At 42.5% G+C, this 22,775-nt stretch overlaps 2 protein-coding genes across 3 annotated transcripts in view; one reads left to right on the forward strand and one right to left on the reverse strand.

The window, feature by feature from the left end:
- The window catches only part of lrba (LPS responsive beige-like anchor protein), a 173,687-nt gene that overhangs the window by 56,479 nt on the left and 94,433 nt on the right, over positions 1–22,775 (reverse strand). For both annotated transcript variants that reach the window (XM_034539608.1, XM_034539599.1), the window contains exons 37-39: positions 18,605–18,729; positions 13,930–14,073; positions 12,084–12,220 (exon numbers count right to left, since the gene is read on the reverse strand). In XM_034539608.1, the coding sequence (XP_034395499.1) occupies positions 12,084–12,220; positions 13,930–14,073; positions 18,605–18,729 (406 nt within the window). The remainder of the gene's footprint in view (positions 1–12,083; positions 12,221–13,929; positions 14,074–18,604; positions 18,730–22,775) is intronic.
- Positions 9,263–10,746, forward strand: mab21l2 (mab-21-like 2). The gene is given in 6 exon segments (XM_034539621.1): positions 9,263–10,054; positions 10,056–10,109; positions 10,112–10,309; positions 10,311–10,325; positions 10,327–10,368; positions 10,371–10,746. Coding segments are annotated over 6 exon segments (1,083 nt in total). The 5' UTR covers positions 9,263–9,625; the 3' UTR covers positions 10,716–10,746.

Consider the following 22,775-nt stretch of genomic DNA (forward strand, 5'->3'; position numbering starts at 1 on the left):
AAAATTAGAGCTTTTTTTACCCCATCGCAGCTTAGACTGGGGCCGCAAAGGGCAGAGTTAGTGGTTCAAAGGTGATGGGGAACAAAGGATGGATAAGGCCACATAAGTGAAAGGAAGAGCAGTGTGAAATGCCCCAGACATCCACAAATTGAGAAGACCCTATCTGCTGTCTTTGCACGATGCACATCTAAAACCTTCCAACTAGGACATAGTGCACATAACATGCACTCGGCTACATAAATACAGTATAACGCCGTAACAGTATCGCTGGGCACCTGTTGAGAGAGCGCGCTGAAAGGGTTTGAATGCGTTTCTTGATTTGTCATGCTCATCAAGTAAACAATTGCACATCAGGAAACGGCGTAAAAGAATGTTTATGCTTTTCACCGACATTCAGTAAATCGAAGAGACAGCACGGAGCCAGCGCTGAAGCGAGGTGCTTTAGCCTCAATGCGTTTGGGCACTCTGTTCCCCTATAAGCTGCCACGGCAAACATCAGACAGGTTAAGATCGCTGACCGGCTCCTATGGCATTCTCCCCGCTTTCCTTCAATCTCTCATTTTGCCATTTAGTGACGGATAGGCTTTTTTTTTTTTTTGGGGTTGGTGCGAGGCTTCGCTGAAGTAAATTCTTTTCTAATCCGGCTTTTGTCACCAGCTTAAGTGGGTGTGGGGTGAAAAGTACACCCCTGTTGGGGAATTCGGGGTTGGTTGTCCGAAGCCGAAAGGAGAGAGAGAGAATGGGACTCGTATAAAAAGGAACAGCAGTGGAGACTTTTAAGAATTTTAAAAAAAAGGTGACTCAATTGGAGCTACAGGTTTATCAGTGACAAACATTTTGAGATACAACTGTAAGAGACTGAATTGAATTAGTGAGAAATATTCTGAAAGGCAGATCAATTTTGAAGTAATTAAAATGCCTGATGAATACAAGTTCAATATTCACTCTCCTTGTAGCGTCGTCATGGTCTTGTGAAATCTTAAGAGATCTGTGTATTCAAATCTAATTATACTGCATGGTATTCTTCTGTCTTTCTTCTACAGAGCAGAAGTAACGCTCGGTTGTGCTGATGTCTGCTAGAAATGAGTCTTGTATGAGCAAGTGATCTGCAGAATGTCCCTATGGATGTGCCATTTCAACCAGACTGGATGGGTCATTAAGCATAATGGCAAAGGAGGCACCAGAATTCAGCAATGTAACATTCTGCTCTCCGGCTCACGAGATATCTTTGCACAACAGTGCTATCAGCTTACCTTATAAAAACAAATACATCTGGTTAGAATTACTCTTGATTTTTTTTTTGAATTTTAAATTAACATCGTCCTGCCATTTTGCCTTCGTATTTATGAGGCATTCTACGATTATAAATACTGATAAAAGGAGGCCCAACAACAAATCTATCCACTCAAATTCTCCAACATATGGATCTAGTTGCATCATCTGAAATGCAGCACAGACCTTTTTGACAAAAACAAGAACACATTTAGAATTCCAATTTCAAATATGCCGGTCTGGACATCGATTTTTCAATTGGAGCTGGATGTCTCTCTGACCTCAGCTGAATAACGGAGGCTTGTGTGAACAGCAGGTACACAGGTGCCGATTGTAATATCAGTAGCCTACCAGGCAGACTGGCATCCATAAACAGGTCTATCCATCAGGCTGGTGTGTTGCCTTTGACATGCGTGTCAGAGGCAGACGAAGGGAATAAATGATGGAGAGAGGGGATCAATCAAAGGAAGGGAGGGGAGGCACCTGCCCCCTGACTGGCCCAGTCAAGCCCAGAGATGGAGCATGATGGAGGGGCTAGGCTCAGGTGCAAAGAGGGGTTGGCAGCTCTTTGTCTGGAGGTGCTTGGTTAAGTGTGAGCAGGGTCTCGGCCACAGTGGTCTGTGGTTGAGTTGAGGTCCAAAGTCAGGCCACAAACAGAGGGATAGAGAGGCCAAGCATGTTTATTGATAGAGTTGTTATTTGTGTGCTTGGTTGGCAGGGAAGAGCAATTGTAAGGGAGACATTAGTCATCATTAGGTGGCGAGATGACAGTGTCTAATGGTTCTTTATGCGATTGCCAATGTGGCAATCATCTTTCTTGACCTGTCCTACCTGGTTACCGGTCACTGCAGCGAGTCATTTGCCTGCTTTGCACAAGATGCACGGTTTAGATCTCGTCAAGGCTAACGGGAAAAAAAAGAGTTATGAGTCTACAGTCACGCTCCTGCTCTGTGAGGCTGTACTTTGTCACCGCGGTGCTTTGTGTTAAAGCTTCGTTTAGCATGCTAACATTTGCTAATTAGAACTGAACACAAAGCTGAGGCGGAAGGGAATGCCAATTATTTTGAGGAACTAAAGTGTTGAATTGATTCAAATGTACTGATGATGGGGCTACATAAAAAGTCAAAGTTATTACAATGCATCCTGCAAGTACATGACCGTCTGTCTGATGCATACAATGATTGTCGAGACGAGCCACTTAAAACCCCAAAATGTCAACCTTGTTGTGGCACAAGGGGAAAGTCAGGGCATCACTACAGTTAATTAGGATCCATCATCTGTAAACCATAAACGTCTGGACAACATTTGGTGCCAATTCATGTGATAATGGTTGATTATTATTACTGGATAAGCAAAATCGTTGACCTGATGGTGGCCCTAAAGGAATATTCAAGGGGACTCATCCTATGGGGACCATGAACGTCTGTATGATAATTCATGGTTATCTACCTCATAGTTAAGATATTTCACTAAAAACTAAAAGTGTCAACCTCACAATTGTAAATAGTATTCATCCTCTGCAGATCACAAATACCTATAGAGCATTTCATCCAATAGTTGTAAAATGTAAGTCTGAAGTTGTGGAACAAGCAACTGACATACCAAATTACGACTGACCAACATTGTCTTTCCTAAAGCCACGCTGCTAGCATGGCTTAACTCACAAAAGAGAAAAGGATTCATCTTGAATTCTGCACATATATTTCCATTGAACTCAAAGTCTGTCAATAGGCCAATTCCAGAGGGTATCTGACAAATACGAGTACAAAGACCATGAGCAAAAGGATAAGACAGTATTCTGGCTTCTTCAAAGCTTTGAGGCCCATCAGTAACAAGTCTTCCTCTATCACTCTTAAACACCCACCATATGGCCAGGGGACCGCTGACCTCATCCCTACAGAATGAGTTAAACATCACTGATACAACCTCTCTCGAACAACTGGACCGTAATACGAGAGACTATTTTACAAACATCAATGTGGTTTAAGACTGAAAAGAGGGGCGGTGGTCTACGTTAGCATTTAGTGTTCGGGAGATAAAGATAAAGAGACAGTAAAAAGGGTAACGAGATTTTACTGCTCTACTGGGGAACAGAAACTCACTTCAGGAAGCTTTAAACCTTTATTTGGCCTTATCTCCTCTAATTGCCTTAAATCATTTGTAATTGTTTGCACATGTTGAGCAGCTCCCAAAGCTCGGACTATGGCTTGACATAAGCATCGAGGCAAATCGAGAGGAGCAGCATGATAATAATTGGGTTTCCTGATGACTGGATGAGCCAAACTGGGCTGCGGGGAATGATGCTAGTGATTAAACTGACCCTGGATGTTTAGGATTGGAGAATAGAGAAAATCAGAGAGGAACACATGACGGCTGTGATGCTAACGAGTCCGTCTCCGGTAAGGAAATGTTTCACGTCTCACAGGTGCTGTAATTACTGTACCTGGCAAGCAGGGGAGGTATACAGACGGGGAAAGAGTGAAGGAAAGAGGGGAAAGAAAGAGAAAGAAGGTCATCCCAACCCATCACTCCGCCGGTTGTTGTCGTGGTGTGGCTGAGCGATTTATTGACCGTCCCAGGATGCACTCTGTCAGAGCGGACGAGGAGAGCGAAGGGAATGGATGGTGAAGCGGCATGAAGGAGAGACAGAGGGAGGGAAGGAGGCCAATATGAATGAGTGAGAGTGAGGGGATCCGTTTCCTTGGGCTCATTGATAATGACATACCTGCTTGGGCTGTCCGTTAGTCCTATAGCACACACTACTTAGGCTCTAACTGGAAAATCAATAGGCTCCTCTCTCAGAGACCTCTTGCTGCCATGGCTCTTTGTGATTGGCAGCTGCAGCCGAAGGTCGTCCCTGGTGACCATGAGAGTTTGGCGGAGCGAGCAGGGGGGGGGGGGGGGGGGGGGGGGGGGAGACGGTGCGGTCCCAGCAGTTTGACACTTTAGGGAGAGCTTAACGATATGGGACTGGTTGCTACATAACACCGGGGTGGTTTTCTTTGACTGAGAGACCATCCATTCAGCCACTCCAGCTAACCCCGAGAAGCCGTCACCACCCCACTAATTAGAGTTACCAATGTCTTCTCAGTGGGGGTTTTATCACTGCATAGTCCAAGGTTGGACACTGACCTTTAGGAAAACGGACTGATGTTCTTTCCCGAATACTTTTCTTTCTGGCCTTTGGATAGAACTTTTTGAAATACTGGATCTCCACAGGATTCAGAAAAGGCAGCACAGTTAAACTTCTAACAGCTGGGTGACTGTTAATTACAGTGACTGGTGCATAGAAACTGAGGTCACTTATTGTGTCACTTACTGTAAACGGTCTAGATGTTTTATGTGATTGATTTTTACAGTGTTGTGTTGCCCAGTAAGTGATGATTTCATTCACTTCTCCATAAATTAATTGCTCCATAAAAGTGTCCCAGTAGTCTACCAATAAAAGTATATGGAATGTATCAGTTGACAATGCAATATTTTGCAACAACTTCTATCTTAAAAAAATGTGTTATATTATAAAGAAAAAGAAAAACAGTTTTTCAAAGTTTTTCTTACTTTCTTTCTACATTTTTCAATATATTGCTGAAGCAGTCACACCAGCCTCTTCAATATTTTTACTTTGTACATCAAAACCGCAATAAGAAATACAAACACTTCAATCTGAATTCCCACATGTTGAAGTTGACATGATTTATGTTGCCCCTGTGAATGAACTACATACTCAATCCACAGTTAGAATGAGTTGATACTAGTCAGTAGTTTGCTGTCTGGCCACAATAAGAGTTTATAACACACTCAGAGTGCATTGGGGATCTCAGGGAGGGTTCCTCCAATCAGATTCTTGCTGGTATTTCCTTTGACCAATCAGCTGGAAGTAGAGCAAATTTCACTTCCTCATTCATGCAATATTAGTAGTCTCTCGGAGTGGCTCTGCAACAATAACTCCTCATGCAATATTGATGGCTTGTGTCTAAACACGGAGAGGGAGCTGCTAAACACAAGCACACGTACCAACACACATCTGCTCCGTGACTTCATCAGTTCTGCTATGTGCCGAGCAGATGCAGAGGCCTGCCAGGCAATTAGTTGCCTGCGATGATTTTCTTTGAGCCCTCTCTGGAGGGAGCAGATGGGTCCATCCGGGTTTAGGAGACAGCAACATGCATCGAAATGTACTCGCTGAGTTCACATGTGTGCCGATGCTGGTCCATGTGCACATGTTGTTAGGTGCGGAGCCACTTTGCCCGCACCGATCATGTTTCCGGAGAGAGAAAAGGGGGAAAAAGAGCAACTACCTAAAAATGCCAAGCCTCGACACCCCGCCCTCCCGTATCACTCACTTGGAATTACAAAGCACACTAACCCAGAATGACAAATGGAGACTTTCTATTGCCTCAGATATCTCCTAATGTCATACCATGCCATGAAAAAGTCTGCCACTCTGCTGTAAATTACCTCAGCATACCTTTGCTTTGTATGCATCACATATACAGTACTGTCAACAAGTGGATGACCAAGAGTGGCCAAATTATGATTGAAATTCAAATATTTTTTGACATGCATGAAACAGAATCATCATATAAATAAAAAGGGACCAAATGCGTTTCAAATATGTGTAAAAGACAAATGATGTCTTTTAGGTTGTTTTACTAATTGTAAACCATTTCATGAAAACAGTATGGTATATACGGCAATGAGCCACCTGGGGGTACTCAGTGTAATCTGGCAGGAGGAAGAAGGAAAAGAAGAACAGAGCACCGACCGTAGGACAGGCGGCCAGAGCAAGGACAGAAGAGAAGAAAAACAAAAGATGAGAGGCGGTGAGGTTACTCATCAGCTGGCAGAGATTTGCACAGGCATGGACACTGTTTTGTGCTCCAGAGGGGATCACCGTGGAGTCGTCACACAGACTCAGATCAAAGAGCTCTCTGACAGGCTCCTGATCTTTTCTCCCGTCAATATTAACCAGGGGGGAACTCTGCAGGAACCACAGATAATTCTGAACGTTTTCAGGAGATAAAAGGGCACAAAGAAGTATAGCAAGAATGGATGAATGACTGAGGTGGCCTTTGTCATTATTATATAAACGCTTACTATAAAAATTAAAATGGATAGAATAGAAACTAAAAGCTGTCCCCCTAAAGTTTCTCCCGGCCTTCCCGGTATAGTGTGCCGACCCTACTTCTGTTTTCCACCTACGACTGTAATGTGGAAACGGTACACATACAGTTTTCTGAGATACGGCTGAGCTTTCCATTTCAACTGGTAAAGAAGTCCACCGTAGTCTATCCTCAAATGCAAACAGATAATAAAATGGAACACAGTTGCTAAGAAGCGTGTGGCTTGAAAGGTGCGCCAAAACGGTCATAATGCCACGTGCCTGTGGTGCCGTAGATTTAATTAAGCTACAGTTAGCATGTTCTTGGTAATATTTGGACACATCTAAGTCGATTAATCTCTCTGGAGCTGTGAGCTTGATGATAAGGAATCATCCAGAAATCAAACAGCCAGACAATTTTTTCTAATTTATTTCTTTTGGGTCACATCTTTTTCCTTTTAAACATTTGGATAACTCTCCAAATGAGTAAAAAGCGGAGGGAAATCTCAGTTTATTAATAACTAAGTACAATTTCAATTATTGATTGAAAAATGTCAAAATAAGTCAACTGTCGCTTTTCTTGCCACCATTTCTCTGGACACTCCAGTAGCTCTAAGAAGAATATCCAAATAGATGTTGTGTGTTGCTTGTCCATCAAACTCATGTTACTGTCTTTGAAGAAAAAAATATATAATACAACCTCATAAATCATATTTAATGAGTTTACTTTTTATTAAAGTGTATTTGTTGACATATTGCTCAAATTCTCAGCAGGTCTTTCAAACTGAACACAATTATAAATTCTACATTTTTGTATCATAAGTTACTTTACACTCCCTGACTCATCAGCACTCCCAATAAGGCTAAATGATGAAGTCAAGAAGATGTGTAAGGGCCTCATAAGCTTTGCCTTTTTTTTAAATGTTTGTGGCTTACATGTTGGCTATTCATATCAGTAAATAGGTTTCTGTAAATCATTGCTGAATATTGTTTCAGCAATGATTTACAGAAACTACTGTAACAAGTTTCACGACGAATTCATGCAATTTTTTTATTTATTTCACTTGCACAAAAATAGCAGTGGTTGGTTCTTACGGACTCTGGATTGCAGTTTCAACAGGCGGGATGCAGAGAGAAAATATAGAAATGTTTTCCATGATGTAGCTTTAGGTAAACAGTTGACCTTATTGATGTGATCAATACTTCAAGGAAGCCAGTCAACCTATTACAGACTAGTGTCTGTATTACTGGTCTGATTTATTTTCTGAAATTAAAAGAAAGATTGGACTATAGCAAATAGAAAAGGTTTTAGCCTATAATGTCACTGTGATAGTGAGAAAGTCAACTAAAAATTAGCACTTGAAACACGTATTTAACAGAAGTCTTGAAATAATAGAATTCAAAAGTATAGCGGGGGAAACTCTGATTAGCTCCATATAATGTAAATTAATAATTTATACGCAAAACGCCTATAATGGCGCGCGACCTCGTTCAGGACTGCGAAGGTAAGCAGGCAACACTTCGCCTAAACGTTTCATGAGACTTTCACTGCGGGTTTTTTTATATTCCCAGCATGCTAAATATGTCTCGCACCGCAGCCCCGCGTGTCTGTGGGAAAATGTAACGACTTCTTTAGTCCTCCTACATGAAGTCTGGGTGACAAGGGGACTTCAATTACAACGTTGGAGGGAGCCAATGGTTAAATTATTCAGTGTGTACAAGGTTCAGGGCGATAAACCCACGGGCAAATTAACGCACGCACGCGCGCTATTGTGTGCGTGTGTGTGTGTGAGGGAAGCCGTCTTGTTTCAGTTATTTGGGTCAATCCAGATGATCGACTGTGTAAATAACACTAAATGTTCAACAACATTTAAATCAATCGATTAGTTTTTAAAAGTATGTGGTGGGTATCACTACGTTAATATCGGATCCTTTCAGTTTCGGTCACTCTATATTCGAGCGCATCTGAGCTATAAGCTGCAGGTGCACGTGACACAATTACTATTTTAATCTTGCATTAAAACAAAAAAGAAAGCGGCTAAACATATTAAACAGCTCAAAATATTCAGATTTTATGAAATAAAATACAATTGTACATGAATGGGATTTAAACACACCATCACTAAAATAACTCCCAAAAAAATGAAGGGATTTAGAACTGGTCTTAAAATGGAGAGAGAGTAAAACAACGGCATACATTTATTTTTATTTTCAAGTTTAAATTCCATTTAGAAATAATGTGACCAACTGACGTGTCTAATTAGAAAAAAAGGAGATCACACGTTAAATAGATGTATAGATGCTGTAAATGTTCAGACTTATATGATAAAAGTGACATACGAAGTATGGATGAGAATAAACGATACTTGCTGTCAATGAGAGGAAAGAAAAACGCTGCCGTTTCAGAGCCTTTCACATATGAGGAAAACACGAACAAAAACAGAAAAAAAACCCACTAAATTAATAACGGAGAGAAAAAGAGACTGAAGAGTCAAAAATTAAAAGGCTGTCAATCATACTTTGACTACACCTCCTAATCCTCAGAAGGCAGCGGGCGAAATTACGCACAAAGACAAACACTCAAAACAAATGTGTTACTGCTGCGTGTCTTAAAGAGCACGCGCACTTGAATCTGCCCCGTATAAACCTATCGGGGCTGTGCGTTCCCGTGTCGGACTGTGGGGAGCAGTGGGCGCGAGCCCCGCGCGCCCAGACGCTGCCGAGGCGGACCGGAGCTCCTCGTGCTCCGATTGGCTGCCCGCACTGACAGCTCCGCACATGATTGCAGGAGAAGAAGCCCGGCCCCCTTTTCACTCTCGCTAAAGGAACCATTCATAAACTACACCAAGTCCAGCTCACAGCTAAGTGTGGACGAAAAGTGAGCGGGCACACAAGAGGAGAGAAAAGCGGCACGAGGAGAGATGATGGTCACAGGCGGCGTTAGTAGCCTTTAGCGTCTGCAGCCCCAGGACACGGACGGTGACCCGCGACCCGAGCATGACTCGGTGCTGGAAGTGCTGTTGAGTTGGACTGATTTTAACAGGCTAACACCGTTGCATCCCTATCCGTTTCCTCCTCCTCCTCCTCCTCCTCCTCACACTGACGTCCATCCGCTGCTCACAGCCAAACAACTTTTTTGATTGAACACTTTTCTCTGCACGGGGAAGCGTCTGCCTCTGGCTTTACCGGTAAGCATTGGATCCGTCAACTTACTGCGACTCCCCGGTGTACGGCCCGGAGCTCTGCCCGAACATGATCGCGACGCAGGCGAAGCTGGTTTACCAGCTCAACAAATACCACAACGAGAGATGCCAAGCTCGCAAAGCGGCCATCGCGAAGACCATACGGGAGGTTTGTAAAGTGGTGTCGGATGTTCTGAAGGAGGTGGAGGTGCAGGAGCCGCGGTTCATCAGCTCCCTCAGTGAGATCGACGCGCGCTTCGAGGGGATGGAGGTCATCTCCCCCAATGAGTTCGAGGTGGTGCTTTACCTCAACCAAATGGGGGTGTTCAACTTCGTGGACGACGGCTCCTTGCCCGGCTGCGCGGTGCTGAAGCTGAGCGACGGCCGCAAAAGGAGCATGTCGCTGTGGGTGGAGTTCATCACCGCCTCGGGCTACCTGTCGGCCCGAAAGATCCGCTCCAGGTTTCAGACTCTGGTGGCGCAGGCCGTGGACAAATGGCAGCTACCGCGACGTGGTAAAGATGGTGGCGGACACCAGCGAGGTCAGGACTACGGAATCAGGGAGAGGTACGTGGTGCAGATCACCCCCGCGTTCAAGTGCACCGGGATTTGGCCTCGGAGCGCTGCTCAGTGGCCCATGCCCCACATCCCGTGGCCCGGCCCGAACCGGGGTAGCAGAAGTCAAAGCCGAGGGTTTTTAACCTCCTCCTCCAAAGAGTGCTACTCGCTAACGGGGAAGCAGAGCTCCGCGGATGAGCGACGCCTGGGTTTCTGCAGTTCAGCGAGGCCGAGAACCGGCTGCTAATGGCCGGCCCTGCAGAAGAAGTGCCCTGTCCGTCCTGAAGACCTTGAGGGACCGGCACCTAGAGCTGCCGGGACAGCCGCTCCAAAACTACCACATGAAGACCCTGCTGCTGTACGAGTGCGAGAAGCACCCGAGAGAGACCGACTGGGACGAGTCTTGCCTCGGAGACCGGCTGAACGGCATCCTGCTGCAGCTCATATCCTGCCTGCAGTGCCGCAGATGTCCCCACTACTTCTTGCCAAACTTGGACTTGTTTCAGGGAAAGCCTCACTCGGCCCTGGAGGCTGCGGCGAAGCAGACGTGGAGACTAGCGAGGGAAATCCTCACCAACGCGAAAAGTTTGGACAAACTATGAAGTGGTTGTCGAGGAGGTGAGCCGAAGAGACATTTTGTTGGGATAAAAACTTCAGAGAAGGACAAATATGATTCTGCAACCGATTCTCTGAGCAATGTGAACACAAAAAAAAGAAGAAAAAACAACAACCAGTAACAAAATAATGCAGCGAGCAAACCACAAAACCCCTTTTTTTTTTTAAAAATGGAGCAATTGGGCCACTACCAGAGAGAAAGTGAAGGTACATTTTCAGATCAATGTAATGACTTTTAGTTGTCTTCTTTAAATGTTTTCACAAAGTGAAGAGACTTTTTATTTAAATATATGCACAAAATCGTTAAGTGAAAGAAAAAAATGTAGCGTGCCAAGTTCAATTTTTTTCATTATGTGACTTTAAAAAGAAAATGTTAATAAAATGTTGCAAATTAAATTACAACTTGGCCTCGTGTCTTGGCGTGTTTTGACAGCTGATGCGACAGGCACATCTGTTGCATTTTATTTTTGCTATTGTCTGATGAAGAGAATCATTAAATGATTCATTTTGACGAGACAGGTGACCTGGGATCATCACTGGGAAAGCAAAAGGGAAGCTTTTGCCAAATTTAAAGAAGGAATGTGCACAGCAACTTTAGGCTATAAGTTATTTTTTAACAGGGACAAGGCTCTAAAGGATTTTCGAATGAATGTAAATCAACGGACTCGTGTTAATATATTGGCCTGGGAGTATCTCACGCGCATGCAGGGCCCCACAGCGAAACTGAAACCGTAATCTGATTAATGCAGTTGCATTTAGATCAGTGTTATCATATAGGACACATTTATTGTTTTAATTAATAGATTATGATACAAAAATCACATTCCAATAAATACGGATGTTATTAAAAACGTCATTTAAATACGCAACTATACATGTTTAAAAACAATTCACATAATGTCATACAGTGTTAAACTGAACAAACAAAACCACCTGTGGGTCAGCAGGCTCTAATGACACATTGTGGATATTAGTCTAGAATTTACTGTATGTTATTTATTTAATCAGATCCCTATTTACGTGTAAATTATGTATGTATATATTTAATCGCTTTGCAAGGGAAAAAAAGATGCATGATTACAAATGGGAAGGCCTCATCCACGTCGTTATGTTTTACCCATAGAGAAAGTTTGATCACCAATTTATTCAAAAAACACTGCATTTCTTAGATTTTATTGTGGTGTTAAATTTACTTTTGAATATATTCACGGTGAGACGTGAATACAGTTAATACCAAAGCTATTGCAAAGAAAGAAAGGGGGAAAAAACCGTTTCATTTAAAATATTCATATTGTAAAGTTCAGACAGACCGACAAGACATGCATCAATCGATCAATGGAGCTCCAGTCTCTTACCTTCGGATCGATGGCCCTGAAGCCCGGCTCCTCCTCGTCCACCTCGAAGTAGAGCTCGGAGGCGGTGATGGACAGAGTGCCCTTCACCACCATGGCCGGAGCCACCAGCTGAACGCTGGTGCTCAAGTTTACTGGGCCTGGAGGACAGACACATGCCGGTCAGAGAGACAGGCTCCCAGCGTGGGGGGCGGAGGGGGATCGGGGGACGTTGCTTTTACGCAGCAAAGGTAAACACATAAAACTCAACAAGGGATTACGCTGAGCTGTTGTTTGCCTGTTAGAAACACAGCGTGGGCCTCGAGTCCCGCACGTGGTTCGTTAAGATAAACACGCCAAAGACAACGACCGTTTGCGTCTATTTTGAACGTTGAGAATGATTCTTGCAGAAATAATGTTTACGTACAACTATTTGCTTTGCAGTATATTCAAACACATGACTAATAATATGAATTAATGAGTTCAACATAATAACACATCTCTGTGTGACACACAGCTATCAGAATAAAACATTACAGGCGTGCATCTTAAAATCAAACCACAAACGCTGTCCACCTTTGCGACATCACAAATCGACTGTCAGTCAGGACGCATTGATTGCGGCCGGCTGAATGAAGCTCTGTTTAATCTCTCATCAATCTTAATTTATGCCAGTATATGACAATGAGCGCGCGGCTCAGGGGAGCTGTGCGTGAGCTCTGCGGGGCTCTGCGCAGAGGAGCCATTGTGTCTGCAGATGTGCTGCGGAGAAACGAGGCTCCGAGCCCGGCTTGATTTCCCTGAGCACCCGCACACGTGCAAATGGAATACACATTATATATATATATATATATATATATATATATATATATATATATATCTATATATATATATATATATATTTAATATGTACTCCTCTACCGCTCGTGAACCCCGTGAGTATACTGACCTGTTATCAGTGGTGTTTAAATAACATTATTTATGTTTTTTTTGTTCCATTCAGTCAAACTACATTCAATTACACCTGAAGCAGACAGCTGCTTAAGAGGAGAAGCTGGGGCTCTCCCGACTCCATTCTCACAGTACACATCACTTTATTAGACAGGGTTCCGCGTTAATCCTATGTCCTCCAGTTGCGTATTTTAATGGCACTCGGAACCCCATTAATGCAGTTTAGTCTGGTGCAGCGCTGTCACTGCACATGGAGGGACAAAAATGCGGATACGCTGCAATCCGATTAGCGGACTACATTATATTAATTAGGAATCTTTAAATATCAGACGGATCAAAAAAGCAACAAAGGACTGGCAACATCGTGAGCTGGATAAAGTATAATATAATGTTGCGTATGACTGGGTTTTTATCAGACTATCAGGCTCATGGGGGGAGGTTTTATTTAGGCTAAAGGCTGCAGATGAGGTCCCATTGCAGGGTAAACAAGTATCCTGGAATAAACTCCTCTTCTACCGGATAGAACAAATGTCTAGAGGGTTGTTGCTGTATGTGTTTGTGGAGGAGAGAGCAACCTGAAAATGGTGTTTTCACAAGCACTCTGGTGGTGCCATAATGACAGTTGTGCAGAGGTAAAAAAAAATATATGTTTTTACTTGTAGAGAAGGGTTCATATCCAAACAACACACTGTGATATTAAAGCAAAACAGCAACATTATTTGGGGGAAATATGAAATCCTACTGGATGTGGTGCACACGACTAAGTGCTATAACTCACTATCTCAACAGTGGAACTGCATGTGGAGGATTTTAAGCTCCATGAAAATGACAACGAGCATGTTTCCTTATTTGAGTTTGAGCTGCAGGACAAGCAGGACTGGGAAGGGTGAGAGGTGAAGAGAGGGAGACGTGTCTTTACCTGTTAGGTTCTCCATGTCCTTCTCCTCTAAGGATGACAGAGTGTCATCGTCTCCGTCAAGCAATGTCTCACTCTCAGAGTTTTGATTTCCCAGAGCCTGGCTCCTGATGGACTGCTTGCCTTTGAGAACATCCTCCTCGGACGCTGTGGGGGGGGGGGAAAGGGGCTTTTTATTTTGTACCATCAATACATTACAAGTCATATGCGGTGTTACGCAGTTAACCTACAATACAATACAAAATACATTGACCCCAAGCATTTTTAAACTTAGTTTCATTGCGGTGTTTGATGGCTTTCAAAAGGTTTTTAAATGATCAAATGTTAAAAATCTAATTTGCTCAAACACCCGATTCAGACAGATTTTCTCTGTAAAAACAGCAATTCAAAGAAACCATTACAACAATAACGCATGACAGTAGAAAAGTTATAATTTGAGCCATCAGCTTAATTTCGACTGTCTTTACACTACAGATACCATGTGGTGTCATGGTAAACAAAGAGAAGGCTGTCCATTCAAAACCAGTGATTAGTGCAACAACCTCACATTAAATCTAAATTTCAATCCAATCTATATATTCATAATTGCATTAATTTAGCACTCTTCATAAAATAATTGATTTGAGACTAATTAGTAAAGGAATTTATGAATTTAGTGAAACATATGTTGACTTTCAAAGATTTTTCAAACAGAAAAAGGTCATCTTTGTGATAAGTCTCATAGTTTTACCTTCTGATAAAACCATCTACAAAGCACTGCTGTTCATGCATTCAGTGAGGAGCCGTGCTGACTTCCAGAGCTCCGTGCAGCCAGACAAACGGAAAACAACGAGCAACACGAGGCAGACCGATAGCTGCACGATGCGAACCCGAAACGCATCAAAACAAAAACACCATTTCACACAAAGATCATTCAAACACATTAAAAAAAACTAACAGAATGAGGGTTCCCACACCACCCCATTTTGATCTCAACTCAACGTGACTTGAGGTTCCGAATGGATTATTTAAGAAAAATGTTAATCTGCAAACATTTTACAGAGCCTGCATTCCCCAGTGGCGCATGGTGAGGCTCCACAGAGACAAGTCCGCGGCACAAAGACGAGTCCTCCGTCTTTGTAAACATGGCTGCTATATGGCGAGCGCTTCAGCTGCTTCTGTGTACGTTTTCTAAATCTGGTGACTGCAACACAGTTTTAATCCAGTGAGACGCTGAACACGCACTTAGTGGATTTTATTTCTGCATCGCCACCTGAGGGGGAGATCAATTGCACTTCCTGAAAATGCACAACGGCATCATGTGGCTACATACTTTGAAACCGCTTTGAGGAGCGAGGATAAAAAATCTCTTGTCATGGAAAATATGCAGCTCACTGATATTTAGAATGGTCTTCCTGTAATTAAGCCTCCCTGGAGGATTCTTTAGTTAGCAGCACTGAAATTACTACCAGCTCCTCTAATACGTACCACATGCCATTGTATTCACACCAAGCCAGTCGACAGGGGACTTATCACCAGCTTAAAATACAGAGATGCATCTCAACTTCTACGCAGTTTAACGGTCTAAATTCTCAACTCGAGGTACTGTCGTACTAACATGCAGTATTACACACACACACACACACACACACCGTCTGATGCAACTCAACCTCGACACTGGGCTGATCCATGTTGCTTCTATTACCCACACGCACAAGTTATTAATAGTTCTTCATTATAACACACACACACACTTTAGTGCAAAAAAAATACTGACCAGTCAGGATGAGTGTAAAAGCCATTTTGACCAGTCATGTCACACATAAAATAAACATATTCATGCATATAAGTGACAGGCTACGCGCTAACTTACTTCACTCTCTCTTCCTAAAGGGGATAGAGTTTTGTTCTTCTTTTAATTTGACAACTCTAAGGTTGTGTTGGGGTGTGTGTGTGTGTGTGTGTGTGTGTGTGTGTGTGTGTGTGTCTGAAGAATCAGGCTGTTAACTTCAGAGTACAAGCTGTTACCAGTTGGATTTAAAATCTAAATATGCAATTGTATAATATGGAATTAACTCAAATCAAGTGGTATGAATACTAATACCAGCAATGGAAAAAAAATAAATACAACATTTAGATGCAAACTCACAACTTAAAATGTAATTTAAATCCAATACTACTTTTAAAAGATTGCAACGACAAACAATCTATTCAAAGAGCAGACACAACGCTCTCGCAGGGCACTTCAACCTCATCACCCAGAGAGCAGAAACGTGCATAAATCCCAACAGGTTACACTTTTCCAAGACCCCATTTCCCGACTGAGAAGTTCAACTACCTGCTTATACAACTCAAGGCATGCATGGTCACAGCAATTAAATTGTCAAAATTAACTAATTTGTTTTTAGCGGGAGCGTAGCCAGCAGTGTGGTCATGAGGCGAGTATTGATTACCAGAACAGAGACATTAGTCTTCAGGTATTTACTCTGCCACCTCTGGTACACGGACCTGGACCAGACCAAATCAATCCCCAGAAAAGATGGTTCTTTCCAGGCATAAACACACAACAGCCTACTCAAGCCTACTGGCAGCCACACTCTACTGTGGAAATCATCTTGGCGCAGTATGAATGATAACGGTTGTCTCGACCCTCAGCGCAGAAATGCAAGTTTTCTCCTCCATGTTCAAATGCAACGACATGTTCCTCTTTTCTTAAAAAAAAAAAAAGGAGAAAAAAAAGAACTATTTGTTACAATAGATTACTCAGGAAAAAAAAAAAAAGAAAGCAAAATATTTTCCATTGCTTCTAATTTTAGGATCGAGCGTGAGATTTGAAAAGTGCAGCCCGCAAGTAGCAAGAAAATTAGGGTAAATTCAGGCTTGATCTTATACTAAATATTTTCTTAGTGGGAAAGACTGCATTTTCCCCTCTGCATCTGATGAATATAATTACAGCCAGATATGACCTTTGTGCTCTGTTTGAAAACTCAGCCCTGCATTCTCATCTTGAGCTGCACTTCCGTAACAAATGTCGGGTCGACTAAAACAAGACGAAAGGTTACATCAGAAAATGGATGCCGGCAGGCTTCAACGTCAAAGAGTTATTTTAATGATATATTCCTGTACTTCAGCCGGGCGGTACACTCTCCCGAGGTAGCAGACCCTTGCCACAACTGGCTGCTGGCTATTTTTACACAAACTTGGCTTGGAAACCAATTGTTGTTTTTCAGGAATTTGTCTCGCCCCCCCCCCCTTCTTCCACCCAGTGAAGAATATACACAGCACATACGCTGAAATAGTCCCGTTGAATACCAGACCAAATACCTGAATGACGGAACACCGTCAACACTTTCTCATCAGCTAAAAGAAGTCAACGACGGAGCAGAAGTGACGCGTCTGTTCTCTGTCTAGCTGAAGGAAAAAAAACAGGGAGGAATTAAGATGGAGACAAAGTAAAATTGGGAGGCTTGCAGCAGAAGAGCAGCGACCAGCTGGCCTCGGTCTCCAGCTGCCTCTGCAGCCATTACTGCAGACCAGAAGTCTCCCAGGATCCCCAACACTTTATTGCTTTTAGATCACATTCGTATCGACGCCCGTCACACCTGCCATTTGTCTTTGGGAATGACATTTAAGGGGACTTTTGCAGGAGACCCATTCAGGACATTTTTGGTCCATAAACGGCCATTTACCGGCGAGGGTAATTGATTGAGCTGGTAAATGTAAGTTCGGCATGACGATGATTGCAAACCCTGGTGTGTGCTGGATTCTTCGTAGAACTGAGGGATTAAGTGCACTCTAGGAGAGAAACGTGACTCCTGGTGTTAACGCTGGGACATGTGTCATTTAGATATTGTGGTTACTAGTGACTGCTGGGAATGTTAAGTTGCTCTCACACGATGATTATTGAAAACCGCCACCTGTCTTTACAGGGAAGTGCACGGAAACAATGAAAAATGGATCGGCCATATTCAAATACTAAAGGCTGTTAGTTTAAATGAGAACGTTGTACGTTTTGTAGACGCAGGGTATAGACTGCTTTTTTCTCCATACCCCATTAAACCTTCCCCACATTTTAAGAGGGTCACAATACAATAAGGATTCCCTCTTCAACGATGTTTGGAAGAGTGCAATTTGTGTTTACTAGTGTGATATTTAGGCTGAAGGACCAATCCAATGTATTGCATTCAGTCAATACATTTATTGTAATTATACACCGCAAAACACATTTAATTTGGACTATTCTATTATTACCTCCGATCTACCAAACTATTCTGTAAAGGAATGCATTAAAAAAGGCCTGAATCCCAAAATGATCCTTCAGTCAAACACAAAAATGAGGGAACAAAATATAGGGCCATGAATGCTACTTACCGCTGATATAAGCCACTGTTATGCAGCAAAGAAAAGAAAAAAGAATAGACGACATTTTACATTTCATTTCAGTCATAGCTACTTAGCTCACAAACTGAATTTCTGAGCAAAGCATGCAACAAACAGTTGATTATTAGTCCAGCTTTGCCTAATGGGAAACCGTAGCGAAATATAAATTAGGGTGCTATTTTACCGCCTTGTTGTGCAATAAATCTTTTATTGCAAGGGGAAGACTCTTTTGTATGTACCGTGTCCCCGGTGCTACCACCAAGTAAGTGAGAAAGGGAGTGCACCCGACGGTAGGGGGTCGTGGTGGATGGGAACTGACCGTGTTCGGCCGCGGCTTTGAGCGTAGCCTCTGAGTGAGTGGATCCGGAGGGGTTCTTGATGAAGCGACGTCGCCGCCTTAAATCGTCCTCCCAGTAGTCCAGGCGCCAGAACTCCCTCGGCCGGCTGCAAGCGAGACAGAGGTAGCACATGTGTTAGCAATTACCAGCCAGCATGGTATAGCAGCCGAGCATTAGCGCTTGGTCCGAGCAAGCGCACATAAAGACAGCATTGTGTCTGCCGGTTCTTTTTTTCCCCTTTTCTTTTTTCAAACACACAGAAAAAGTCTTTAAAAACATTTCACTTGGAGACACAAATCCGTGTACTTGACAATGACAGTATCTCCGTCTCAAGAGAACAAGGTGCTCTTCTTGTTATTTATTTGTCCTCCTCTCTCTGTGAGATGATGAACTGAGCACTGAGGCCATCAGGGTGGAAGGAGCGAATGCCAGCGTGATCATTTCCCGCACACTTCTGTGGCACATAACTCCATTCTAGGCTCATTTCAAGCCCAGCAGGATACCTCTCGTCAGGGCTCATGGCTCGCAGGATAAGGAGAAGGCCATTACAAACACAGAGGAGTGGGGTGGATAGCATTACCAATATTAATCAATGTCTACAGCACCCATTTTTCTTCCCAATTTACATCTCCCTTTACCAGGCCCCGGTCAGTAAATCATTCTGCTCTCAAGGCAAAGAAAGTGTTAACTTTTAATGAGGAGTCATTGCCACATAGCATTGCAACGTGTACACTGTGTACCTGTCTATAATGAAATATCTCTTCTATTTCTGAAAGTGCTTTAATTAAAACATCATCTAAAATATTCATTACCCGTGGCTTGGAGGCACCACAAAGCGTAATAAAATCAATTTTTTCATTACATGAGCAATTGTTTCTTTTTTAGATTAAAGGGTTTTTAAGTTATATCACTTTTTAGTGCAAAACAAAGATGTTGATGTGGCAGCACAAAATCCCACTCTTTGTAACTGTAAAAACAGAATCTACTCTCGGTCTCCTGATTGTCTGACTCAAATCAAATAGTCATTTTACTTGTACTAAATGTTCTCATGAGGAAAATATTAGAGCCTAGGCTTGTCCTGGAATTAATTTAGTTGGTATTTGTTCATTAAAAATATTCCTAAACTCCATTACAACAATTGGACACAGTTTGTTAAAAATACTGTAAATCTTTTTAATTCTGCTGAGCTGTGTGAAAAATGAAAACACCAGCGGGATCTAGACTCTCATGAATCATACAGTAAATGTAGCTATGTGCTACCTAAACCACGTGGGTCCACAGACTAACCTTTTTTGAAAAGAACAAAAGCACAAAAAGGCACACACACCAACAAAAAAAAAAGCGAGATTTTTTTTTGCGGCGAAACTGATACAAGAAGACATACCCAGATTTAACTGATTCAATATCTAAACTAATAAAAACAAAACCATGACCAGGTTATTCATAACTGGCTGCAGCGTATCCTGTGAAGGTGTAAAAGACACAGTTTATGGTTTCAGTGGCATAAACTATGACGGGAGAACCCCTCCATGCTTTATGTGATCTACTCTTGAACGCTGCTCTGGCCGGGGGCTCCTCACAAATCTTCAGTCCAACACCAATGATCACACAGGGGCCTCTAAAAGGGAAAAGAGCTTTACGCAAGAAAATAAATACAATTTCCAACCCGTCCTTTAAAACCCGGCATGCCCTGGCTAATGAAAACCATTGATTATTTGATTTATCTGGACAGAGAGAAGAATCAGTCTCAAAATACGTGGTGACGAGTGGAGGGCTGCCGCTGCTGCTCATATCTCCCGTCTGGATGGAAATTCGGTGCATTAAAAAGACGACCGTTGAGACTACGATATGGCCAGATGTTTTGGTCGTTTTCAAAACGGCCTAAATGGGAATGGTGATTTTGTATATTCAGAGCAGCGAATCTAGAGTGTGCAGCATGCAAGTTGGAGCGAGACAAGGGACGCAGGCCTGTGCACGACCAGATCTCTCACCGGTGACAAAGACCCTGCTCCGTGTTTGTGTGTGATAGTCTCCGAACGCAAATGGCCACTTCATCATCCTGCCTGCAACGGTATTCATCTATGAAAAATAATTATCAAGGTTGTGCATGGCGCACAGCTACGAATCGGGACGCACTCGTCTCTCATCTCATGGAAGAGGAGAGGGGAGGGGAGGGGGTCTGTCTGATTCACACAATACACATTAATCCATCAGGAGGGGAACCATTGGCTGCAGTAATTAGTCAAAGCATGGGAGGGGGTGGGGGGGTGGACCACCTCTGCCAGTCATATTCATCTAGCGCACCGTGAACAGGCGACAATGGAAGTCCTAATGATGGGGTGCTGGAAGAGGTGGACGCGCGATGAAAGATACCTCGTCATCAATCCCCAATGAGAGCGCCGCCGTAACAAGAATGGAGACGTACGGCGCCCTGCAACCCCCACGCCGCACACCGAGTGTGTTTCCACAAACATGATAAATTATTCAGAGCTCATCCATCCTCCTAGGGCATCCGTGGCAGAATTTACTGAAGCGCCATTCTTCAAAATAACAACAATTAAAATAACAAAAAGGGGCCAGCGTCGTACTGTGGCTCACGCCAACCACTTGTGTAATTAGTAATTAGTTCATAAAAGGTGTCTGGAAGGCCGGCTCGGGAAGCTGTTGTCTGATGATGAAAGTGGGAGAGAAAATCTGACAGACGGAGAGAGAGCTTGTATGTTATTTTCAATCTGGGCTAAACTTTGAGATAGATATATATATCTATATCTATATAGATATATAGATACATATATATATATAGATATATATATATATATATATACACATATACATATATACATATAGATACATATATAGATACATATATATACATATACACACCATGCAAGCCTTACATGCGAGTTTGTGCGTACTGAAGAGAATTTGTTGAGCCTTTCTAATGTCGACCACATTGGCTACTGATGAAACGGAGTACAGAAGAGTTTTATGTGAAGTAGTAAATAGGGATCACCTTTTTTTTGTGGATGCTCTTCAGTTGTACATTTGAGAAGGTCGACCAATACAATGGGCGAATGGGGATGTTCAAGTTTGCACTTTTATGTGGCCCTGATGCTTTTCTCCTAATAAGATAACAAAACAGTTATGCCTTCAATTTAATAAACTTTGCCGGTGGGCTCTTTCAGATTCGAAATGCCCTACAATACACCAAAACAGAGCAGGCAACCAAAGACATACAAAACAAATAGTTTCATTATGAGCTAGTTCAGGATTAGTGAAATGCTTATTAGGAAAGGTAAGCGTTTAGAAAAGTGGACGACAATAACGATGTCCTCTACAATAAACCATCGTCCAACACATGGGAGCATTTGACCAAATAACTAGCGAGACGCACATTCATTTACAAGAATGTATACATCCCAGTATGATTTATCAGTTGATATCTGAAATCCATTCAATATAAAATGTTTATAATACCAATAAGTTAGTCAGAATGCTAATTTTAATACTACAACCTAATAATGAAATGCATCAGAAATATATACACCTTTCTTTATGCGATCATCTTATACACAAGTCTCTATATTTATTTATTTCCTTTGTTGACTATTACAGTATCCTGCTGCACCAACCTCATTTCCCTTGAGGGGTATTACAGTTTAATCTTGTCCTGAATATAATACTAATCTGGCATTAAGAAACACTAAAATAAACAATTCCAAATCCACTTTTAAGTCACCTCTATTAATCATCATATGTTATTGGGATTACCAAACGGCCAGTTTAAACATGTTAATAGATTCTCTCTGCAGGTCCTGAAGTTTCATAACACTGCTATTTATATGGCACGATTGTTCATTTGCTGACAAGGACAAACGACTCCCATCCATCAAGATTCAATTAGACACAGTTGTTTCAGAGACACATGCATCAGTTTTGGGGGTTTTAAATGTAATTCCAGTTTTAAAAAGTTTCTTTGGTTTTTAAAAACGGACACAAGAAAATGATATCAGAACACGAAAAAGCATCAGATAGCCTTCTTGGCTATTTTATATGATTTCATTTGAATCCAGCTTTGTGAGAAAGGGGTGTGGTGACTACGGAGAGGGAATGTTACTCTTTCTGCCCGGGTTTCCCTTTAAAGCGTTTGAT

Source organism: Cyclopterus lumpus, chromosome 1 (genome assembly GCF_009769545.1).
Source record: "Cyclopterus lumpus isolate fCycLum1 chromosome 1, fCycLum1.pri, whole genome shotgun sequence".
Taxonomy (NCBI): Eukaryota; Metazoa; Chordata; class Actinopteri; order Perciformes; family Cyclopteridae; genus Cyclopterus; species Cyclopterus lumpus.